This window comes from Aotus nancymaae, unplaced genomic scaffold (genome assembly GCF_030222135.1).
Source record: "Aotus nancymaae isolate 86718 unplaced genomic scaffold, 86718_ANA_hifiasm-v0.15.2.pri h1tg000006l, whole genome shotgun sequence".
Taxonomy (NCBI): Eukaryota; Metazoa; Chordata; class Mammalia; order Primates; family Aotidae; genus Aotus; species Aotus nancymaae.
Window position 1 is genome coordinate 97,785,116 of NW_026988417.1, and position 25,114 is coordinate 97,810,229.

Consider the following 25,114-nt stretch of genomic DNA (forward strand, 5'->3'; position numbering starts at 1 on the left):
CTCTAGAAAAAATACAAAAATTATTCAGGGATGGTGGCACCTGGCTGTAGTCCCAACCACTGGGGAAGGCAAGGGTGGCGCCTGAGGTGGGATAATCGTTTGAGCTTAGTTGGTCAAGGCTGTAGTGAGTTGTGATCACACCACTGCACTCCATCCTGGGCAAGAGAGAGACCCTGTCTCCAAAAAAAAAAAAAAAAAAAAGAAATAGGATGACCTTTAATATCGGCTTAGTAAAGTAGACTTACATTGTGCTTGCCTGAATTATTATGCTGTCCCAGTGAACTTCATTGTCGGGTAGCTTAGGTCGCCTTTTGAAAGACCGAGCTGCCTGTAAGGCTTCTTGGGAGGAAGCAGCATCTCCCCCTCCTCCCTGCCAATTTAAAACCACACATCTTCCCATCTCATTGCCCAGAGCAAGATCCACTGAAGTAATCTAAAAAAAAAAAAGATGTCAGAAATGCCATCTCACATGTGGTTGTCACCATCCCCTCTCACCAAAATTACAACATAGACTACCAGACCATGGAGTTCCTCTAGAGACCCCCCAGTGTGATAGAAGTTAGAACACCTGCTGTTAGAGTCTTCCTCTGGCTGGGACATAAACTAACTGCACTCTGGGTTTCAACTTCTTCACCTTTAAAACAGAGATAATAACTTGACCTTCTATTGAGAGGCTGATTGTACAGCAGCAGTGTTATGAATTCAGCATCTGGCACAGTCCCTCATATAATGAAACTCAGTTAGTGGTTGCTAAATGAAATAAATATTGTGATGGCTATAGATACATTACAACCTAATTTCTGATTCCACAAATATTTTTCCTGAAAATATTTATAGCATCGGCAATAAAATGCTTTATTAATTGCATACATATTGCATTCAAATAAATCCTTTAACAAAAGGACTCAAAATTACGAATTATAATTTATGACTGGTAGGTTTCCTTAGGTACCATTAAAAAATAAAATATGCAATTAGGGGATTTAGTCAAAATCATGAAGGATTTTTTTTAATGAATAAGCAAAAAACTTTGGATACTGGTTAATAATAAAATCAACATGTTCATTGAAACTGTTATGGAAACATTGGTAGTACAACTATATCTTAGCAATGGTCCCAAGTGTAGATTCCCATTCAGGTCATGAAAAACAAGCACTTACTGTGTGCTCATCACTATTCCAAGCAAGTTACATTAACCAGCTGATTTAATCCTCATGAAATCCTCATAGGTAAGTACTCCTATGATCCCCATTTTACAGATGAATACACTTAGAAGACACATAGAAGCTAAGTAACTCCCCAGGGCCACAAGCTTAGTAAGCTGGAGAGCTGCAATTTAAACCCATACTGTTTGGCTCCAGAGTTTATGCTTAATAAAGATATTACTTAGATCCTCTATTTCTAAAAGGCATTTCAATTGCCTATACTGTATCAATCTTTACAAATATATATGTTCGTTTTTTCTTTAAAAATATGTACTCAGTAATGTTTAAACATCAAAAGATACTCACTCAGTCTGAATAACATAAAAAATATATTTGCTATATTACATAATACACATTGTTTAAACTCCTTAACTGATTATGCAGTCATTAAAAAATGAGATTGGTTTTATGTACTAACAAGAAATAATGTCTAATATACACTATTAAGTGACAAAAGCCAGCTACAGTTTATTCTCAATTTTATTAATTGAAAAAATTTTAAACTACAAATATGTTCATAGAAAAATGTCTGGAAGGAAACTTCCCAAACTATTATGAATGGTTTCCTTTAGGAAGTTCAAGTAGAAGATTTTCATTTCTGATATAAACATACTACTTTTATTAAAAATATTTTTAAACAAATTTCATAACTAACCTCAATTTTCTTTCCCACATCTTCAGTTTTTGCAACAAATTTAAATGACAGTTTTCTTGTTTTACCAGGAACTAAGCACATCTTTCCTTGAGTCAGATTTTCTAAAACTTCACTTGCTTTGGATGCTTCTTCTATTACACAGAACTGGTTGTATTCCTGAAAGAGGTGAGCAGGGGTCATCAGATGTCAGATGTCTGCTAACACTGAATGCCAAGTGGTTTGGAGCTCATTTAGTTTTAACGCAAACACTGAAGCATTATGAAAGGTTACCAATAAAAGAAAGTATTTTTATGCCAAATAAAGGCACTTATCCACTCACTGCTGCCACAATAAAACAGTTCACTACACACAAACTGTTTCCTGAAAATATTTAGATAACCCTCTCCCAGAGAGAGAAACAGTTTGTGCTTTGTTGCACTGCACACTACTGTTTATCACCTCCTTTCCTTGAAGAACCGTTTTTCACTTGGCTTCTGTGATGCTATCATCTTTTCTGTTTCTCTTCCTGCTTGGTTACTTCCTGTTTTTCCCACCTGGAGTGCAGTGGCACAATCTCGGCTCACTGCAGCCTTAACCTCTTGGACCCAAGTGATGGTCCCACCTCAGCCTCCAAAGTAGCTGGGACCACAGGCACATACCATCACACTTGGCTAATTTTTGTATTTCTTGTAGAGATGGGGTCTCACTATGTTGCCCAGGCTGTTTTCAAACTTCCTGGACTCAAGCGATCCTCCTGTCTTGGCCTCCAAAAGTGTTGGTATTACAGGCATGAGCCACTGAGCCCAGCTCCACTATTTTGCTTTCTTTCAGGTCTTTATTTCTATGTTCGCTTCATTGGAAAACATATTTGTTTCCACTTACTCTATACCATTGTTGCTAGTATCTCCCACATAAAGTTGTCCTATTCTGTCTTATTTCCTTAATTACAAGCTTATATCCACAACTGTCTAGAGGACAAGTCCACTACCACCTGAAACTCAGTATGTCCCAAAGTGAATGTGCATCTGCCTTGCCAGAAGAGAACATGCCCTATAGATGAATAAAGGAAGACATCTTTCATGTTTCTATCTACGGAATCATCATTCTCATCTGTTCAATAAATAAACTAAACCTTTCCAAGCAAGAGCCATCTTCTATCCCAGCAGATAAATTACCTTCACAGAAATTCTTACACAGTTCCAATTTTATACTTTCCTAATAATTTTCATTTCTATTCCATGCTTCCAAAACTGATTCTACTTTTTTCCTTATGATTTATATAGCGAATTTCTTTTCTTTTCAGATGGAATCTCACTCTGTCACCCAGGCTGAAGTGCAACGGCACAATTTAGGCTCACTGCAACCTCCGCCTCCCAGGTTCAAGCAGTTCTCATGCCTCAGCTTCCCAAGTAGCTGAGACTACAGTCACCCGCCATCATGCCCAGCTAATTTCTGTATTTTTGTAGAGATGGGGTTTCACCACGTTGGCTAGTCCAGTCTCGAACTTCTGACCTCCAGTGATCCACCTACCTTGGCCTCCCAAAGTACTGGGATTACAGGCATGAGTCACTGCACTCAGCCTGTATCTTGAATATAATCTAAATTTTAAAACTAATTGCTTTATATTCCATTTTAGCATTTTTGTTAGTTTTTAATAGTTCATGTTTGTTGTTTAAAAAAAAAAAAAGGAAAGGAAAGAAATGAAAGAGTAGACTATTGAGGGAAAAGTAAAATAAGAGTCCCCTTACATGAGCCCAGGAATTTGAGGCTGAGGTGAACTATGATCGCATCACTGCACTCCAGCCTGGGCAACAGAGTGTCTCCTTAAAAAACAAAACAAAACAAACAAACGAACAAAAATAGAGTCCGTGTGTTGACCCTCTAATTTCATAATGAACAAAACAAACAAAAAAAACCTGCCCTTCTGTCCTTATGGAGCTTAGATTCTGGTAAGGAAAACAGGTTATCTACCGAATAATCACACAGACAAAGGTGAAACCACAGTGTGATTAGTACTAAGGCTAGGAGAGCCTGGCTAAGTGGTTGAGTCATGTAAGTCAGGGGAGGCTTCCCTGAGGAAATGATGCTTTTAAGTGAGAAAAGACAAAGAGGAATGAACTAGTCGGAGAGGAGGGCAATCCAATTCAAGAAGAAGAAAGGCCATGTACAAAAGCTCCTTTCCTTCATTCATCCTATCCCCACTTTTCAGCTTCCATATGCACTCGGCAATCCAGATTTATCTGTTTTTAAATGCCTCTTGTATTCCTAAATCTCCATTCTCAACACCAGTATCTTAATCCCAATCGTTGTACTTTTGTACCTGGATTAATATAAAGAGCCTCTAATTGGCTTCCATGATATTATTTATTTCAATTTTGCTACTAGAATAAAGTTTCTTAAAACTTTAGAAATAAATTTCATGCTTTTGCTTAAAAATCCTCAAACTGGCCGGGCATGATGGCTCACACCTGTAATCCCAGCACTTTGGGAGGCTGAGGTGGGTAGACTCTTTGAGCCCAGGGGTTCAAGACCAGCCTGGGCAAAACAGCAACAGCCCGTCTCTATAAAAAAAAAAGTCAAAAATTAGCTGGGCATGGTGACACGTGCCTGTAGTTCCAGACTCAGGAGAGGCTGAGATGGGAGAATCACTTGAGCCTGGGAGATTAAGACTGCAGTAAGTCAAGATGGTGCCACTGCACTCCAGCCCAGGAGACAGAGAGACACTTTGTCTCAAAAACAAACAAACAAAAACAATAAAATAAAATTCTCAAACTGATCAGAGGGAATCCTTGAGTAAGGGTCTGAAGTTGAATAAAACATCAGGATCTTCAGGTGACCCAGCTTCATCTAATCATTTCTATTACAGAGACATTTCTGACTTCTTATGAATCAAATCCGAATAAAACAGATAATACCGTTTCTTTATCACCAGCCAATAAATAGAACACAGATAAAAGAATGAATACATCTTGAAAGACATCTGTTTACTAGCCTATCCCTGCTTAACTCTGCAAGGTCCCTTTAAGCCACCTGGCCTTATTTCCCACTACCCAGCATTATAAACCCTCGATTCTAGAGAGGCTTGACTATCCCAGAAACACAGAATACACTCTTCTGTCTCCATGCAGTGTTTTCTCGTTGCCAAACATGTTCTCCCGTCCCATCTTTTAGACCTATTATAATTTCATCTTCATTCTTGGAACTCCCTCCCTTTTCTCTGGTGTGCCTACTACAGCTGTACTTCTTTCTAGCCACACTGTGTAATTTAGTCTTCATTACCTACTTGGGCAATCTTTGATTCTGTCCTGGCCCTTGTCCCCCAAAATGCCTACATTTTAATGAGGTCGACATATGCTATACTCAGGTTCAGAATGTTAAGAATATTGTAACTCTCAATAAATGCTTGTTGGTTAAAGTCTCACTGTACTTTCTGGTAATCAAAAGTTGATTATCTACTAAGTGAATTCATAACAGAGTTGTAATGTAATCAAGTGCTTGATTATATACTACATCATGCTTCACATATATTCAAATGCAGAAAATGATTCAAACAAACCCAATTCTGCAAGGAAAAAAGTTGCTTATATATTTGTGCACAGAAAATGTCTAGACTATTCAAGAAGTTAACATAGAGGATGTATGGGAGAATGGAATTAAAAGAAGACACACATTTACTTTTCACTTTATATCCATCTATTCTATTTCAATTTTTAAAATATTAAACATAAATTACTTCCATAATCATAAACTAATAACATTAATAATATTGAAGTAGAATATAAACCAAATGATTTTGAAAATTTTAATCATTCTGAATATACCTTATCTGGAATTCAAGTATACACTATAAAAAAATATAAGCCCAGATGTGGTGCCTCACACCTGTAATCCCAGGACTTTGAGAGGCTAAGGTGGGCGGATCACTGGAGCCCAGAAGTTCAAGACCAGACTGGGCAATATGGCGAAACCCTGTCTCTACAAAAAATACAAAAATTAGCCGGATGTGGTGGCAGGTGCCTGTAGTCCCAGCGACTTGCGGGGCTGAGGTGAGAGGATCTCTTGAGTCCAGGAGGTTGAGGCTACAGAAAACTATAATTGCACCACTCCACTCTAGCCTGGGCAACAGAGCGAGACCCCGTCTCAAAAAAGACCAAAAAGGTATATATATACTGTGTGTGTACATACATACACATACACACACACACACACACACACAGAATTCTTAGACTTCATAAACGGAGTGAAAACAAAAATTGGAGTAGGCAAAGTATAAAACTTGAATCGCTAGAAGTTTGGAAATATATTTGTAAACAGACCTTGCCAAAGTTCATTTGTTACTATGACACCATTAAGACATAAAATTCACTAAGCTCATCTTTATCTAGTTTAACACAAGCTACAAGATAAACGTGGTAAAAACACATGAAACGGCACAATTACCTGATTATTAAAGCTGACACAGAGCTTGGAAAACCTAATTGGATGTGGACAATCAGCCTTCAGATAAATATCAAACTGAATGGGAACATCAACATGAAAACTTGGAGCATGAAACTTGGCTTTGCATTGTACTAGAAATAAAACAAAGGGCTGCGTTATGCACAACCAGATACCCAAGACCCACACATATCCTGTTAACCACATTTCTTCTTCAGAAAGACACATCTGCACTGACCATTCTTACTGACTTCTGCACTTAACGCGTTTCAAGAGACAAATGAGCTCACTTTTCATTATGAAAATAAAATTTAGGCTGAGCGCAGTGACTCACACCTGTAATCCCAGCACTTTGGGAGGCCAAGGCAGGCGGATCACTTGAGGTCAGGAGTTTGAGACCACCCTGGCCAACATGGTGAAACTTTGTCTCAACTAAAAATTCAAAAATTAGCCGAGAATGGTGGCATGCATCTATAATACCAGCTACTTGGGAGGCTGAGGCACAAGAATCGCCTGAACGCAGGAGGTGGAAGGTGCAGTAAGCTGAGATCGCACCACTGCACTCCAGCCTGGGCGACAGAGTGCGACTCTGTCACAGAAAAAAAAAAAATAATAATAGGCTAGGTGCAGTGGCTCATGCCTGAAATCCCAGTACTTTGGGAGGCTAAGGCAGGCAGATCACCTGAGGTCAGGAGTTCAAGACCAGCCTGACCAACATGGTGAAACTCATCTCTACTAAAAATAGACAAATTAGCCTGGGCCTGTAATCCCAGCTACTCAGGAGGCTGAGGCAAGAGAATCACTTGAACCCAGAAGACAGAGGTTGCAGTGAGCCAAGATCACATCACTGTACTCCAGCCTCAGCAGTAGAGTAAGACCCTGTCTCAGAAAAAAAAAAAAATAAAATAAAATAAAATTTAAATAAATTATAGCTTCAAAACCATCTTTAATTTTAAAATCACAGCTGTTCCAGAAATGTAAGTGACAAGATTTTAAACAAAAAAGAGCCATTTTGTTATTATTTCAAAATACCTACCTGGACAGTAAAGCACAAACCTTTTAAATAACTGTCAAGTGTTTCTAATAACACCTGAACTACAAATGAGCAAAGTATATTTTTCAGACATAAAAGTATTTAAGATCCTGACTATCTTTATAAGTCACCGAGGAGACACACACACAAAAATCGGTTTATCTATAACATAAGTATACTTCGAAAATTCTTTCTTGATTTTTATATTTATTATTCTGCATCTATTTATTCTGTAGAAATAAGGTAATTTCTCTGAAATAATACTGTAGATGTTAGCTACCTACCAAATGGCACAAAGTCCTGTACTCCTATTGTGAAAATATTGCTGCCAGCCAGAGAAATTCGGTCTGCCCACAGCTTCTGAGCAGTTTTCACAGCTAAGATATCACAGTCAGGTTCTGGATCAGGACTCTCATTCTGTATCAACACAGAGTTAACATTCATTCAACTAGTTGAAAGAAAAACCACTAGATGCATTAGTTGATATAGATACACATATACATATGCCTAATAACACACTTTATATAAACAATTCCAACCTACCATTAAAACATTTATGAGGTTCTTTTCTATCCGAGACTTCTGGTCATCTTTCAGAGTTGAAGCTGGTATGAAGAAAAAAGGAAAAACATTATAAGTACTTATTTTTAAGTCTACTACCCCCGTTTATTGTTTTAAAAACTTTATATAATAATAAATAGCTCTTCTAAGATGACTAAGCACAGTGATTTGAATATAGTAAAAGTAGTATTAGTTATCTGAGACTAAATTATTCTTTAAATTTTGAAAAGCTTAAAGATGCTACATAATTTTATGTATCAAGAATTTTACTCAAAAGAACATCAGGTTACCTCTGCCAAGGAGTTCTAGGGAGTAAGTAATGTAATCCTTTAATTGGGCCATGAGGTAAGAGCACTTCAGAGCTGTAGTTAATATAGATGTAAGCAGAGTCCACCATCCTTCACTACGATAATCACACATCACATAATCCAGCAACCTCAAAGAAGACAAAATGAAAGACTTGCTGAACCGGCTTGACAAGAAAAGGTTTGAAGAGTTCATGGAGAAAAAAGGACTTTTCTCATTTTAAGTAAGTATAAAAAAATCTTACTGAGATAGTTTAACAGGTATTCTCATATTTAGCTAAATGTGAGATTTTCTAAAATGCTGAAAAAGATTGTGCCATCAATGACACTTGAAAAAATATTACAGAAATGAAGTTTAACAGTGATAGAAATAAATATGAAATACTAACTCCTTCAACACTGATTTCTATTCCAATTTCACTTAAGGTAATCCAAATACTTGTAAAAGCAAATAGTAAACAGGACTCACTTCAAAGCTTTGGTATAATCCTTTGCGTAATAATATTCCTCTCCCATCTGAACCACTATAAAGGAAAAAAGATTTATGCATGTAATTTAAAAAGTCATTCAAAGTTGCATGCAATGGTAACGTTTATGGATACATACTTAGGTGACTTTTCATTCGTGGGCACTTATACTTCTTGAACTGTGCAACAGCATTGCTCAGAAGAGTTATGATCATTTCCTATTAGACAAAGTAGAGTGCAAAACATTTCAGTACAAATGTTTTTTTCTTAATAGTGTAAAAAATAGTTTATATTGGACACAAAACTTACGGAGTGAACAACATTTCTCTCCTTCAGCTGAATGGCAAGAATTCCCACCTTTTCTTTTTCAGGATCAGAAAGATCAAAACCTGTGTAAGAAAAGACACAACACATCTTAGATAGCTCATTCAATACAAATCTTCACACGAACACGGTATGTGTATACTCCTTGAAGTCTTTATTTAATATAATCATTTCAGATTCTTGAACATTCTAGAATCTTAAAGGTGCTAAGAGACAGCTTTATTAACATGGTAACTTCTCTGTGTTCCGTTCCGATGGGAACATTATTGAGCTCAACGTTCTTTTACCTAGTGGAATCAACAATCTGAAAAGCAGTATCAGTATTATCCTCTATAGAGGATATACTCACTGGAGATTAAATCATTTCCTATTTTTTCTGTTTTTTGAGATGGGGTCTCACTCTGTTGCCTAGGTTGAAGTGCAGCAGTACAATCACAGCTCACTGTAGCATCAACCTCCTAGGCTCAAGTGATCCTCTCATCTCAGCCTCCCAAGTAGCTGGGACTACAGGCATGTGCCACCATGTGTGGCTAATTTCTGTATTTTTTTTTTTTTTTTAAGAGATGGGGTCTCACTATGTTGTCCAGGCTGGTCTCAAACTCCTGGCCTCAAGCAATCCTCCTGTCTTGGCCTCCCAAAGCACTAGGATTACAGGCATGAGCCACCTCACCTAGTCAGTAATTTAACAGTTACAGTTCAATTGCTTGAATTAAATTATGTATAAAGCATTAAAAAGATATGCAGAGAAATTGTTTTTAAGGTAATACAAGTTAATGCTGTTTTAAAATGTCAAATCAATTGTTAAAGTTAACTGGTATTAAAATACCTAAATAGACAACAGTGGCATGTGTCATTTAAAACAACAGATGTCCAAATGCTGTATTTTTTCTTTTTTTTTGAGATGAGGTCTCACTATGTTGCCCAGGCTGGAGTGCACTGGCTGCTCACAGGTGTGATCCTTCCGCCTCAGCCTCCCAAGTAGCTGGGACTACAGGCATGTGCCACCACACTCAGATAAATGTTCTAATCACAGCAACATCTTTAATTATAAAGTTACTCTAAGATGTAGTGATACATACAAAGCATTCTAAAAATGAAAACAATATTTAAAAAGCACACTTTATACTTCAACATAATTTTTTATGCATGTGCAGCTAATGGAAAATCTATGATAGCTATTGCCTTTTGAGATTGAGAGGAAAGGATGGAGGGAAAAATTATTTACTTAGTATTCCTTGTCGCCATGATCTTTGTCCATAAAAGTCAAGAACGCCTGTTTGTGTTTCTAAGGGATCAGGATTGGGATACATTACAGAAGCCTGTAAATTAAAACACAAGCCTAAATAACAGTTTATGGAACCCACTGCAAATCAACTCTTGCACAATCTCTGACTGAACAAAAAAGTTTTCATAAATACAAATACCAACCATACATTCAATTATCAAATTTGTGAATATTTTAACATAAATTTTAACAAAAAGTAAGCTAAAATGTTTCATTTAATATTTAGGTACTCTCATAAAAATTAACCAATCTGATTCTGACAAATGATTTCAAAGCAATTTCTTCACTTTTTTTAATCGTTGCTCTAATAAACAAGTAAAAATATATTACAAATTATGCTTGATATTTATTCCACATGCATAGATGCTCTTTGCGTAAATGAAAACAATGTTACAAGGAGTTTTAAAGAGAAGATACTATTTTTCTTCTTTATCACTTCTGTATAAAATCCTGGTATTGTAGGTAGGGGGATATTTTTGGCACCAGAACTGACAGATTCACACTGCTTTTTCTTCTTCATAACTTTTCCCTCTGAAACCAAGATGTAATACATGTACATTGTTGAAAAATGTAGATAACATCCAAAAGGAAAAGGATGAAAATCTAAATTACTTTTAAACCTACTACCAACTCCCACTGTTGAAATGTGTTATCACTTCCAGATTTCACATGCAAAAATCTGTTAATGATTGATTTTTCAACCTGCTTCTTTCATTTAAATACATTCTATACATTTAACCCAGCATTAAATATTCTTCTAGAATATTATTTTTCATGGCTGCTTGCTGGTGCATATTTTAACAAATTCCCTATAGCTATTCATCTTATTTCTATTTTACAATTAATAAATCTGTGAGAACAACTTTATAAATAAATCTTGTTACTTATTTCAGAATTTATTTGCTGTCTTAGTATTCCCAAAAATTTAATTCTAGGTCAAAAGATGTGCATAATTTTAAAGCTTCTCAAATTATTTGATGAAAATATTATTTTACATTTTAACCAATGGTATTTATTAATGCCCAGTTCCTTATATTCTTATAAAACCTAGTTTTAATCACTTTTTAAAATACTGTGTTCAAATTACAATATGCCAAACTTTGGAAATATAATACACACAATAAAATCATAAATCATACAAATAACATGGTAAAAACAGTTAAATCATCATTTTAGAGAAAAAAATTTGTTCACTTTAAGTACTAATATGCAAACTATTTGTTTTTGGAACAGTTTTAAAAATAGTACTACTGATAATATTCACTCATCTTCAGAGAAGAGAACTGAAGGTTTTAAGTAAAAATAAACTGATGTAACTATACAAATATAAATGTATTTACATATGTATACCACGTTCTTAAAGATGTTTATAGGAAAACTGATATTGAAATGTAATCATCCAAGAAAAAGGCAAAATGAAACATCCAAGTTTAAGAAACTATGCAATTAACACTTTTCTTCAAACAGAATCTTAAAAGTCTCCATACAGGAGGCCAGGCAGGGTGGCTCACGCTTGTAATCCCAGCACTTTGGGAAGGGAGGAGGGTGGATCACCTGAGATCAGGAGTTCGAGACCAGCCTGGCCAACATGGCAAAACCCTGTCTCTACTAAAGTACAAAAATTAGCTGGGCTTGGTGGTAGGCACCTGTAATCCCAGTTACTCAGGAGGCTGAGGCAGGAGAATCACTTGAACCCGGGAGGTGAAGGTTGCAGTGAGCTGAGATTGTGCCACTGAACTCCAGCCTGGGTGACAAGAGCGAGACTCTGCCTCTTAAAAAAAAAAAAGAGTCTCCATGCAGGAAAACCCCAGGAAGAGAAAGAAGTCCATAGACCCTCTCCAGTGGGTCAAAACAGATTTCCAAACTCTTATAGCAGTGATCACAGAAACAAAACAATGGATTTACAGTGTGACAAGGATGAAAATGTGGCTTTTATGTTAAAGTAATTTTCTCTTGTCTAAACAGTCACTAACTTACTGCCAAACATAAATTAATTCTTCAGAGAAAAACTTCTGCTCAATCCACAGGTAAAAATAGAGTATTCAAACTAAAACCAAAAATCACTGTAATTCCTGAAACTATAAAAAATAAAAGTGAATTAAATTTAAGGACTTGAAAAAAATTATCAACAGCAATCAGTTCTAGCTTCTTTCAAGAGAAGAATAACTCTCCTACATGCTAGATAATACGGAGTCAGTAACTTACCTCATGGTTACAGAGGGTTTTTGCAAGCTGTTTCCGCTCCTGGGCATAGTATGCTGCCTGCTGGTAATAGAAACCAGGATTCTGAGTTTGAATAGCTGTTAACCCTAACTTAATAGCTTCATCAAATAAATCTCCAAAGGCCTGGAATCTTAAAGAAAAAAAGAATCAAGAAATAAAAAAGAATGAAAAGAAAAAGAAGCTTATTTCTGGTAATTCATCCTGGGAACCTTAACTTCAGCAGATTGTATTAAAATGGTGCTACTGATGAACAGTTAATATTTGTTGCAAACTTCTTTGTACATATTAATATATGGTAATTGTAGGTTACAGATAGGTTCTACATTTAAGTCATCTCTTCTAAGAAGTCTATAAATAGACCATCAAACTGGATCTCAACATAGATCCTACCACTCAAATACACCCAAGTTTCTGGGAACAATTTCATTTTAGCAATATTTAAACATCATTCTCAAACAATAAGCTCCATGACAGCAGGAATTTTGTTTACTGCTATATCTCTAGGAACTAGACATTTGGTAGAGACTCAACAGATACATGTTAAATGAAAAAGATGGTACCATCAATTAAATAATTTCCATTAAGGAACTGTATATACAATGTCAATGTATAGTATTACCAGAAACATACTTATGCTACATCATCAAAAACCTACTTAGTGACAAAAACCCTAGTTCAGTTTTAGAACCAAAGTCCATGCTATTTCTCCAAATACTATGTATTATTTAAAAAATATTCTAAAAGTACAATGTAAAACATACTGTTTAGACATCCATGCAGCATGCTCAAAAGACAACTCTGCACTTCCAATCTTTTTCTTACAGAAGTCGATGTGTTTTCGGAACTGAGCAATTGCATCCAATGGGGTATTGTGTTGAAAACATAGCCTACAGATCTGCAAAATGTAAAATTGATCCCAAAATAAATGAAAAAAAAAAAAGTCAAAGGGTATTCATTTAAAAACTATTTTGAGAACACTAAAAAAAAGACTATGAAATTTCCATCTCTGAAATTCTTTGCAATACAATTGATTTTCCTCATCAGAATGGTTATGCTAAAACCAAAGGTTATATATCCCTTTTAGAATTGAAATAACTCGTGTTTGTACATAATTTATTCTACACCTTAGAAAAGCTTTTAAAAAATATAGAATAGAATTTAAAAATTATCCTCAATGAAGAACATACAGATAGACTAAACTAAACTATGTCTAACAGGTGATTGAGAAAAGGTAGATTAATTTTCAGTTTTAGATTTACCATAAAGCTAAAAATTTTCTGTAGCACAATTAAAGCAAAGTTACTTCCATATCAAACAAGTATTACAGAAATTCTTGAAAACTTGTGTCTGGCATACTATTTCAAAATAGTAATAATACACATGTATTTGGGTCAAAAGAAAAAAGGAAGAAACAAAGCCTAAATTTATTTCCATGTGCTTGTTACAATTTTCGCTTTTATTTTTTAAGTACAAAGGAACACATGAAAAGTCAGTCTCTCATCCATTCCTGTGCCTCAGCCATCTAATTTCCCTTTCTAGAGGCAATCAGTTTCTGGCATATGCTTCTTGATATATTCTACACACAGATAAGCATGCGCGTGTATTTCTATAAAACCGTTGTTTTTGTACAAATAACGACATCACACTAAATATGCTAATCTGTGACTTTATTCACCTTGCAATATATTTTGGGTATCATTCCATATCACTACATAGAGCTGCCTCATTCTCAATAGCTTTTAATATTCCTTTGTTTACAGTTATAATTTAGATAATCAATCACTTATAACTGGGTTGTTTCTAATCTTTTCCTATTAGAAGAAGACAATGAATTAAAGCATCTATTTGGCCATACATCATCAACACAATGTCAGGCATCTTTAAGATTAATGTGAAAAAACTAAAAGCAAACCAAATAGCCCTTGCTTGACTTCTGAGGGCATCTATTCTTATGATACACAATTTTAAAATAAAATGTTCAAACAATAGGTATAAAAGTTTCCTCTAAGGTGAATAGATACACTTTTTCTGTGTCATTAAACCAAGAAGGAGTCACATAGTTCTAACAAGTTTTATCTTTTAAAACTCAGTAATACAGGCAACTTTCTTCTCAACAACTCTTCCTTGCTTCCACTTAAAAACAAATAAACAAAAACAAAAAAACCCTCCAAACTTTAAAAACCTCTAGAACTTAACAATTCAAAACACAACTATTGTAAATAGGCTGCTAGGAATCAAGGCCCCTTCTGAGAAAAAGGATATAAAAGGGGAGAGCATAATTAATCAAATACTAACTTTTCAGAGCAAAAAACTAATTTTGATGTTAAAATTTTAAGAAGATAATTTAATATTTAAACAAAAATTCCCTGTATTTGGTATTACCTTGTAGTTTATAAATCCTGCCATAGTCTTAATTTCCAGAATATTAGTTTCATGAGCTCTCAATTCGTGTACAAGATTATAGGCGGTCCTATAATTCCTAAATGGGGAGGGTGGTTAGTAATGACATAAATTAGTTTAATAAAAGATTTCTAAGAACAAAATCACTAGAAATAACAGAATATTTACTCAACATTTCTAAAGCTCAACAGCTCAATAATAACATACATATCAATCTCTGATTTCCTGAAAAATGAGTTATTGGTTCATAAATACATGTGAGAGGAATCAATGATTTCATAAACAACAGAACTATGACATGTGAATTCTTCTGTCATTAACATCTGTCAATAACAAGCAGATAACTTAAAAAATGAAATTGGACAACTGTCCAGAAAAAAATCAGCATTCTGTTAAAAAATATAAGTACTGTAAAGTACCATTACAAGCTCTCAAACAAATAGAAATTGTATTAGCAAAGGTGGTATCAAGACAGTACATGTCAGCCGGGCACGGGGGCTCAAGCCTATAATCCCAGCACTTTGGGAGGCTGAGGCAGGTGGATCACCTGAGGTCAGGAGTTTGAGATCGGCCTGGCCAACATGGTGAAACCCTGTCTCTACTAAAAATACAAAAATCAGCCGGGCATGGTAGCACATGCCTGTAATCCCACCTACTCGGGAAGTTGAGGCAGGAGAATCCCTTGAATCCAAAAGGTGGAGGTTGCAGTGAGCCGAGATGGTGCCACTGTGCACTCCAGCCTGGGTGATGGAGCAAGACTCCATCTCAAAAAAAAAAAAGACAGCACAGGTCAACAGGATTTAACCCCAAGTATTTCTACAGGTTAAGCAGATATTAGTGGTCTCAGGTAGTCTACAGAGGAGGGGAGAATGTCCTTAGGGCAGCCCTCACTGAAGGAAAAGGATGGTGAGAAAGGAGGGCCTGGTGGGAACTGGGCCTACCTTGCACAGGAGAGGTAATGAGAAAATCTCAAAACAGGCTTTTCATAGAAAAAGTCTGTTCAGAATTCTCCAGGTAAATATATTTCTTTCCAGAATTATTTTTGAACAGAACTGAAATTGAAGGTTTTAAACTAATACCAACCATAAGAATGAGATAGAGGCCAGGCAAGGTAGCTTATACCCAATTCCCACTTTGGGAGGCTGAGGCGGGCAGATCACCTAAGGTCAGGAGTTTGAGACTAGCCTGGCCAACATGGTGAAACCCTGTCTCTACTAAAAATATAAAAATTAGCTGGACATGGTGGCAGATGCCTGTAATCCCAGCTACTCAGGAGGCTGAGGCAGGAGAATCGCTTGAACCCGGGAAGCAGAAGTTGCAGTGGGCCAAGATCGTGCCACTGCACTATAGCCTGGGCAACAAGAGTGAAACTTGGTCTCAAAACAAAAAAGGAACTAAATTAAAGACAGTTATATGAAGTTGTTGAGATTCAGAAAACACAACTTGGTGCTCCGGTACTTAAACATCTCAAAACAACAAAAATAAGATGTTTCTGCAATATTCCTGTGAATAATGGAATTGTTTTTACTTATTTCTATTTTTCTTTCCTCTCTTCAATTTTGGGATAAATAGCTATTTTTAATAGCTTTGTCTTCAAATATTGAGTTAAAGCTACAAAAAGGTCAAGTTTCATTAAACTCTCCTTGGTAAAAGCAAATGACTAAAACGTTTAACCACTGCTAACACATCTGTAACTGATCCTCAAGGCTCTAAGCAGAGACTTCAAATGGAAAATGATGCTACTGACAGATATTATCAAAATTTTTTTAAATTAAAAAAGTAATTGAATTTAATAAATGTACTAGTATATAAACCTATAAAAATCAATAATCTGGTGCTCCCTTCAGCAGCACATATACTAAAATGCGAGCAATACAGAGAAGATTAGCTGGCTCCCGCGCAAGGATGACGTGCAAATTCATGAAGAGGTACATTTAAAAATTTATTTTGGAAAAAAAAAAGTCTGATTTAGATAATGTTTCATGTATATTATACTTTGGAAATCAGTCTCTTAACACAAGAAGTTTACTGCATATACAAATAGAAAATAGTCAAGAAGATGGGGAAAATTTTAATATAAAATTTCTGTGGCTCATAAAATTTAATCAAATGAGAAAGCTTTATGACACAATGAAAATTTACTTCCAATAAAAAAAGAAAATTAAAAAAATAAACCTAAAATATTATATTCCATTCATCTCTAGACTAGTCCCTAAATCTAACCAATATCAACACTTTAGAATTAATTATAGTTTGGGTGAGATTCAGAAATTGCCATTATATGTTATTGTTAATATAAATATAGGAAACATTTAGTTTGAAACCTTAACAACTTACTTCAGCGCATTTTGTGTATCTTGTTTCAACTCACTGAAGAAAGCTATTTTGAACTGATGCCTAACAAATAAAAGCTAAAAAAAAGACAAAAAAAAAATCACTATTATTTTACTTGTTCAATTTAAAATGTGAAAATTATAATAATGTTTATTACAAGAAGACATAAAAGAATGAAGAAAAACACTCAAAACTGAAATCCAAGAATTATTCCCACAAGTAAGGGTACAGTTAAGAAGTCTATAAAAAGCTACCTTTAAGAACTTAAGAGCAAAGAGTTTAAAACAAAACTTTAAGGGTGAAGAGTTTAATTTAAAAACAAATTAATTTTTATTTTATTTATTTATTTATTTTTTATTTTACTTTTTTTATTTTTGACACGCCATGCTTGCAGGCATGTAGTACATTCTATGTCCTAAAACAAATTAATTTTTAAAAAGCTTTAAAAAATACTTTAGAAATGCTGAAACCATTTAAAACATCAAAGTATTAAGAACAAACAATAATCACCTCAAAAATAATAATAATCCACTCTAGAATGCTTCTATTATTGCAAAAATCATGTACCTGGTGTGTTGTTTTATTCAAAAATTCTTTATGAGATTTCACTCTTCTGATCTCAGTGTAGTAATAAGTCTGTGCATGTTCATAAAAGGCATTTTCCAATCTGTAAAAAACAAAACCAAACCAGCATTTAAATCTTAAAGTTATTTTAAGCCAAACTTTTCAAGAATCATATTTGTGAGACCTGAAAGTAAAATAGTGACAGAAATATGTATTTTACATTATGATTAAGACAAAGTGAAGCAAAAGATAACCTGAATTTTCAGATTAAAAAGTCTAAAAATGAGACCATCCAAAAACCATTTAAAATTATTTCTAATACAAGATATAACAAATAAAAATACCTTTCTCTAATTCATAACAATTTGGTAATCTCTCTCTTTTTTATTTTTATTTTTTGAGACAGGGTTTGGCTCTGTCACTGCTGGAGTGCAGTGACACAATCTCGGTTCAATGCAACCTCTACTTCCCTGGTTCAAGCAAGTCTTGTGTCTCAGCCTCCTGGGTAGCTGGGACTACAGGCACATGCCACCACACCTAGCTAATTCTTGTATTTTTTGTAGAAATGAGGTTTCACCATGTTGGCCAGCCAGGCTGGTCTCAATCTCCTGACCTCAAGTGATCCGCCCACCTTGGCCTCCCAAAGTGCTGGGATTAGGATTACAAGTGTGAGCTACTGCTACTGGTCTAAAATTTGGCAATCTCTAAAAGTACATTCACCCCTACTATTTTATATTTTTATAAAAATTCTGAAAAACAATTATTAAATACTCAAATTAGATTTCACTTTTTTCATGATTTTAGTATTTAGTATTTAAAAGAATAAGAAAACTAATGGGGAAAGAACCAAAAATGAGAACTGGCAAATAAGGTGAAAACATCTGTGTGATTTAAGTCCCCCTTCATTCTATAACTTTGAGATTACATAGGAACAAGAAAATCGGACCAGAGATGCATACACAGCTCAAGCTTTCTTTGGTGAAAAAAAGTTATCAGGAGTCATCTGCTAGGGCATGAAAGAAAGCAGAACTCAACCAGATAAAAGATGAACTTAAAAATCAGATATTATATTTTAAATTTGAGTTTCTAGGTTAAGTTTTTTTTTTTTTTTTTTTGAGACAGAGTCCTGCTCTGTCGCTCAGGCTGGAGTGCAGTATGCCATCAAGGCTCACTGCAACCTCAGCCTCCTGGGCTCAAGTGATCCACCCACCTCAGTCTCCTGAGTAGCTGGGACCACAGGCATACATGACCACGCCCAGCTAATTTTTGTATTTTGTGTAGAAACAGAGTTTCGCCATGTTGCCCAGGCTGGTCTCAAATTCCTGGGCTCAAGTGATCCATCTGCCTTGACTTCCCAAAGTGTTGGATTACAGGCACGAGGCTCCACATCCAGCCTTTTAAGATTTTTCTATTTTCAAAACTGCAGTTTTGAAAATGTTAAAAGATGACAAAATTAGATTCTAACCTTGAACCAAATAACGTGTGAAGGACTGTATTAACCTAAGCTGTCCTTTAAATTTTGCAAATGGGTAGCAACAAGGCACTGACTAGAAAGTTTAATGTTATGGTAGCCAGAAATGTGCCTACAGGCTATTCTGAGTGATTAAAAACAAATCCTTCTCAACAGAGAATCAATATTATTACTCTAGACTGTCTCAGTAAGTATTAAAGATAAGCATGGTTTTAGTTTTCAAGCTGAATGTGTACTCAGAGATAAAACACCTGTTAAACAGTCAATACAGAGGACTGAGAGCAAGTAGTCTTGCTAAGTGCTATTCTTTCCTCTAAACTGAGGGATAAGAGTGAAATCCTTCCCTCTCTTTAACTCTGTAACTGGCTACAGAGATATCACTGGATACAGCACAAATGTTGTAAGACTTCCACTTTTTAATTCATACACTTCAGCATTATTTGAGGTTTATTTGGAAAAAACCTTAAATAGCTTTAAAAACATAAATAAATAAATGACAGATCTAGTCAAGACGTAAGGGGGTTAGTGAAAAGAGCAATTCTTTTAGCAGATACTCAAACATTACACTTTTAAGGTAACACTGAACAATTAAGAATACTCTTTTAAGGAAAGAGATCTTGAGTTTTCTGTTGCACAATTTAAAAAATCCAACTGATTCAATCTTCCCATTTCGTGATTTAAACTAGCTGAACTTTAAATGTCCATGCTTTTTAATGAAGTCCTCTGTCCCAAACAATCACAACTTCCCTCCCACTAATCCATACTTTCAAGCACAGTTGCAGGCCTTCCTTGTCCTTAAAACCTTCCCAGATCACATTTATTCATTTCTTCTCTGAAATCCTATAGGACTTACAAGCTATATTACAGAATGTACACTTGCAGTGCTCTGTGGGATTTAAAATGCATGCCTTCTGTCTCCACAATTAAATCAGCTTCCTTATAAAGCTCAGGTTAATGAACTTGATCAACTTGTTTTGAGCTAGACACGATGCACACGTACATACATACACACACAGTAAACTTTTATTTACAAGCAGTTCCCTACTCTAACTTTTTATTAGAAGACATGTGATATTTACTCTTAGCAATACTCATACAAAGATCACCTGGAGTTTATTTTCTGCTACCACTGCACTAGCATATTAAGTAAGCATATTTTTCAGAGCATACAAACATATATTTTAGCCATTGCAATTGAACTTTGAAAAACTAGCACTGACTCCAGCAAAGAGAGCTACCAGTTTTCAGGTGAAGGACATTCAAGCTTCTAAGTTATAGATTCAGATTTATGTCTAAAAGGAAAGAGATGTTCCTGAATTTTGTAAAGTACGTAAGAGGCAAAGATATTCACACAGCTTTGGAGGACAAGAGGCGGAAGTACTGTATACTTAAAAGGAAGTTATCATATTAAAGGTGGATCCTGTGCTAAAGGCTGAAAATAAAGGGCTAAGAGCAGAAGCAGGAGCAGCAGTTGGGGCTGGGGGGTGGAGGGCAGGGTCCTTACATCCTTTTTCCTGTCCCCTCTAGGCTTTTCAGTAAAAGGACAGAAGGGAGAGTTAAATACTGCTTCAGTACTGTCCCACCCAGCCAAATGCTTACAGTAGTTCCAATTTTTAATTTATAGAAAGACAAAGATCAGAGACAAAAATCTAACTGCATGGATCTCTACATCTGCATATGTTGTTTTGTATTTTTAACAATGAATTCAGGCCCACTGAAATTCTTTGCCTGAAATAATTTTAAATTAGAAAACTACTTCCAGGCCTGGGAACAGTGGCTCATGACTGTAATCCCAGCACTTTAGGAGGCCAAGGCAGGCGGATCACCTAAGGTCAGGAGTTCGAGACCAGCCTGGCCAATGTGGTAAAACCTCAACTCCACTAAAATTACAAAAATTAGTCAAGCGTGGTGGTGCATGCCTGTAGTCCCAGGTACTCAGGAGGCTGAGGCAGGAGAATCAGTTGAACCTGAGAGGCAGAGGTTGCAATAAGCCGAAATTGCGCCACTGCACTCCAGCCTGGGTGACGTAATGAGACTTCATTTCAAAAAGAAAAAGAAAAGAGAAAAAGAAAACTGCTCCCAATATTTTCCAGAGCCATTTGTGGCACATCCTCTCTATAGCACAACTTTCCTCTGAAAAGCATTTGCTTTCTTACTCATTATTAAAATGTCACCCTTGTTTTGAAAGGCAAAGTATGTATGTGGTTTTTAAATAGTTGCTAGTTAGCATGACACAGACAGCCTACTGCCCTAAGAAGAAAGGTCTGAAAATTGGGAACACTTACTTTTTAATAAAAGAAAAATTCTTACTCATATCATTAACTTGGACAACTCGTGTACTCTGCTTTGAAATGATCAGCAAACTTCTCCAATACAAAAGATTTTCACAATCATTCCCAATGGATTACAGAAGTTTTAGAAAGATTCTAACATTTTGACACTTAAAAAAACACAAATGAAATCATTGTAGCATGTATATGTAATACATCGAAAGGCTCTGAAATCGCAGGAATAAGCTGCCATCAGTAGCTCCATTACTTCCCTCCCAGATCAATGAGATGAAGATTTCCTGATATTCAGTTTACTCTCTCTCTCTTAAGATAAAATATAAATATGAAGAAAGAGTGTATGCTCCTTTATCTCCAGTGGACTGTCTTAGGCACTCATATCCACATACTGGAGGCCATGGACCCAGGGCACTTGCTTTTTCATCAGTTATTCTGATAATGTACTTCTTATTTAAATGTTTCATTATCCCCAGTAAAACCACAAGTAGTTAAGGGTAGAGCCTCATCCTCTGTTTCCCTTGAATCCATGACCACACTAAATTTGAAAGTGGAGGAGGGCAGGATCACTAAGGGTTAAGGCAGGGTTCTCAAGCTCAGCACTGCTGACATTTTGGCCAGGTCATTCTCTGTTGTGCACGGCTGTCCTGTACACTGTAGAGTGTATAGCAACATCCCTGGCCTCTACCCACCAGAAGCCAATACGGCAACCCCCTCAGTTGTGGCAATCATAAAAGTCTCCAGGCATTACCAAATAGTCTCTGGAAGGTAATACTGCTTGGTTAAGAGTCACTATGGCAGGGTATAGCACAGAGGACAATGGCTTTCTAAAGAAGGCTTCATTGAACTAAGCCTTAAACGTTGAATAAGAGAGAGCCCAGAAAAGGGGTGCTGGGCAGGTGGGCATGAGTATGAAAGCATCTGACAAGGAACAGCACTGTGAACAGGGAGGCACTGAAGGGGAGAGTCAAGCGGGAGGTGGCCAAGCCTGGAGCACTGAGGCCAGCTGTGATACTGGGATGAGCCTCAGTGGAAAGAAGAGCTGCCTGCGTGTGCTACCAGTTGTCCCTCTCTTCTCTCTGTTCCCTACTGGTTATATGTTTGCATTTAAGAAACAAAACTCATTTATTCTTTTCCTCGGAATTCCAAGCATTATCTCAATGTTATCCTTGGCACCACTGATTTGATTTTCTGTGGTGTGAATTCTACTGTTAGTCTGAAGAGTTATTTTGCTAATTGCAATTAAGTTTCTTTGCAATTCATCTTTTCATTTGATCCTATTCCTTTGCATGTTCTCTGTTAAATATATGCTTCTTTCTTAGAAGCCTAGTCATTTATATACAGGTGAGAAGGCCAGATAACCTCCCGCAGTGGATCATTTTCAGAGGTTTGCTTCTGAGAAAGAAACAAATGCAAGACAAGCAATAATAAAAAATAAATAAAATTGCCCATGAGTTAAAGAACACTTATGCGCAGAATGAAAAGGAAAACCATTTTACAGTGAAAATCAATGAAAATATTTGTATCTAAATACATCCTAGCATAAAATGTACTACTAGGAAACTTCTTTGTAACAATAAATGCTACAAAACAGTGAACAATAGCCACATAGTTTTTGAGGTAATGTTGTGTCTGCAGGTAATCTGCCCTTTACACACAAAGGCTTTATAAAGATATTTAAGATATGATAGAGCTCAGACCCTTCCTAAAAAATTACTTACATGGATACATCAACATATCAAGAATGAAGCAAAAAGAGGCCAGAATGAGATGGAGACACTCATAAAAAAGGACACACATGTCACTCAAGGACATGAGGTAACCTGCAAAGTACAATGGAAAAACATATAAACTTTTTTCCTTTAAATAAAGTTGACCTGGATGCATGTATGGAAAAGTGTTAATGAGGTGATGTTAAGTGGAAGATCACTGTGTACCATATGATCACATTTACGTTTTTGTGTTTGTGGGTGTGGTGTTTATACTGTAAAGAAATACATATATCTGTTCCTATACAAAAAGATGTTTTTTGGAAGGAAACTTAAGAAACTGTTGATATTGGTTACCTCAGGGAACTGGAAAAGGTTAAGAATTTGACAAAGGAGACTTTTATTTTTACATTATTATTTTACATTATTGTTTTTCATGAACATGATTTAAAAACAATAATAAACAAATGGGTCTAAGCTACCAATTTCTCAATTCTTAATGATGTAAAAAACAAACCCTTAAAAGACCCCTACTTACCTTATTATATAACCCACAAGGTGGTCAGTGTGCGGCAGTACAAACAAAGACTTTCCTGAGAGTTCACATGCATTGCATAAAGCTGCAGCCCGTTCTGAAGCAATGACATCTTCTCCTGTTGATAATCCCCATAAAGATGAAAAGAGAAATAAAATAACTAATGTAGCTTCCTAAGTCTGAAAAAATATAATTAGGAATAAAAACCCATACAACTTTTCATCATATCAATAGGACTTAGGGGTTCCTTAAGAGCTGTGTGTGGTTCTTAGAAGTTACATAGTATATACCTTTTAGGAAAACACTGTGGAATTTTCTACTGAGCCAGTATAGGTAGCCAAGTAATGCCAACAGACATACCACATAACTATTTCAAAAAACATAACTAAAAATGGAAGCAATAATTCACGAAAGAAGTCTCCAAAATCATTTTGAATGCTGTTAAGTCTCAACACAGAAACAAAAATATATTTTGGCCTAAAAAGTCTGGGAAACTGGAGGTAAGAATCTGAAATGAAGACATTTTCCTAGAGGAAGCAACAAATGCTATAGCCCTTTTCTTTGTCCTACAGAAAATTAATGAAAAAATTTCATATAAGAAATACAGTTTCAAACAGATCTTAGATAAGCAAATTACAATCTTCCTGGAAAGCTTTGGAAGCCAAAAAAATTATATTCTTGTAAAAAAATGCAAGCGAATTAATCATTTTGTGAATTAAACATCCCTTCCCATATCGCCTACATAAGAAGGCAAGTGGAACGAGGGGAATAGGATTCAAGATTTGCATTTTTTACTATCTTTAATTTTTTTTACAATAAGCATTTATTCATGTGTCATTGGTGCCTTTTATTTATTTATTTATTTATTTATTTTTCTGAGACAGAGTCTTATTTTGTCACCCAGGCTGGAGTGCAGTGGCACAAGCTCGGTTCACTGCAACCTCCGCCTCCCGGATTCAAGGGATCTTCTGCCTCAGCCTCCCGAGTAGCTGGGACTACAGGCACGTGCCACCATACCCAGCTACTTTTTTATTTTTAGTAGAGACGGAGTTTCACCATGTTGCCCAGGCTGGTCTCGAACTCCTGACCTCAGGTGATCTGCCCGCCTCGGCCTCCCAAAGTACCCAGATTACAGGTGTAATCCAATAAAAATTGGAGGTATAAATTAATTAATTAATTAATTAGACTTTTGATACCTGGGGGCAAAGGGGTTTTCTTCTGAATCAGAACCACTGCAACTTTTGTATTTCTTCCTTGTAAACTTTGCCTGCAATCAAAGAGCAAGAATAAGATTAATTATTTTAACTTAAAAAAATGTATCCATGACTTCACATAAAATATA

The 25,114-nt window shown here is 35.8% G+C and overlaps 1 protein-coding gene and 1 non-coding gene across 5 annotated transcripts in view; one reads left to right on the plus strand and one right to left on the minus strand.

Annotated features, from left to right (window-relative positions):
- The window catches only part of TRAPPC11 (trafficking protein particle complex subunit 11), a 52,374-nt gene that overhangs the window by 19,774 nt on the left and 7,486 nt on the right, over positions 1 to 25,114 (minus strand). For all 4 annotated transcript variants that reach the window (XM_064369896.1, XM_012472566.3, XM_012472565.3 and 1 more), the window contains 17 exons: positions 24,969 to 25,039; positions 23,776 to 23,890; positions 17,776 to 17,875; positions 17,212 to 17,285; positions 14,857 to 14,953; positions 13,236 to 13,369; positions 12,457 to 12,604; positions 10,192 to 10,285; positions 8,952 to 9,031; positions 8,782 to 8,860; positions 8,645 to 8,699; positions 8,161 to 8,306; positions 7,853 to 7,914; positions 7,594 to 7,726; positions 6,280 to 6,410; positions 1,861 to 2,016; positions 246 to 433 (listed from right to left, as the gene is read on the minus strand). In XM_064369896.1, the coding sequence (XP_064225966.1) occupies positions 246 to 433; positions 1,861 to 2,016; positions 6,280 to 6,410; positions 7,594 to 7,726; positions 7,853 to 7,914; positions 8,161 to 8,306; positions 8,645 to 8,699; positions 8,782 to 8,860; positions 8,952 to 9,031; positions 10,192 to 10,285; positions 12,457 to 12,604; positions 13,236 to 13,369; positions 14,857 to 14,953; positions 17,212 to 17,285; positions 17,776 to 17,875; positions 23,776 to 23,890; positions 24,969 to 25,039 (1,863 nt within the window). The remainder of the gene's footprint in view (positions 1 to 245; positions 434 to 1,860; positions 2,017 to 6,279; positions 6,411 to 7,593; positions 7,727 to 7,852; positions 7,915 to 8,160; positions 8,307 to 8,644; positions 8,700 to 8,781; positions 8,861 to 8,951; positions 9,032 to 10,191; positions 10,286 to 12,456; positions 12,605 to 13,235; positions 13,370 to 14,856; positions 14,954 to 17,211; positions 17,286 to 17,775; positions 17,876 to 23,775; positions 23,891 to 24,968; positions 25,040 to 25,114) is intronic.
- Positions 16,709 to 16,820, plus strand: LOC135272063 (U6 spliceosomal RNA). Its single transcript, XR_010340170.1, has one exon. It is a non-coding gene; the product is annotated as a U6 spliceosomal RNA (small nuclear RNA).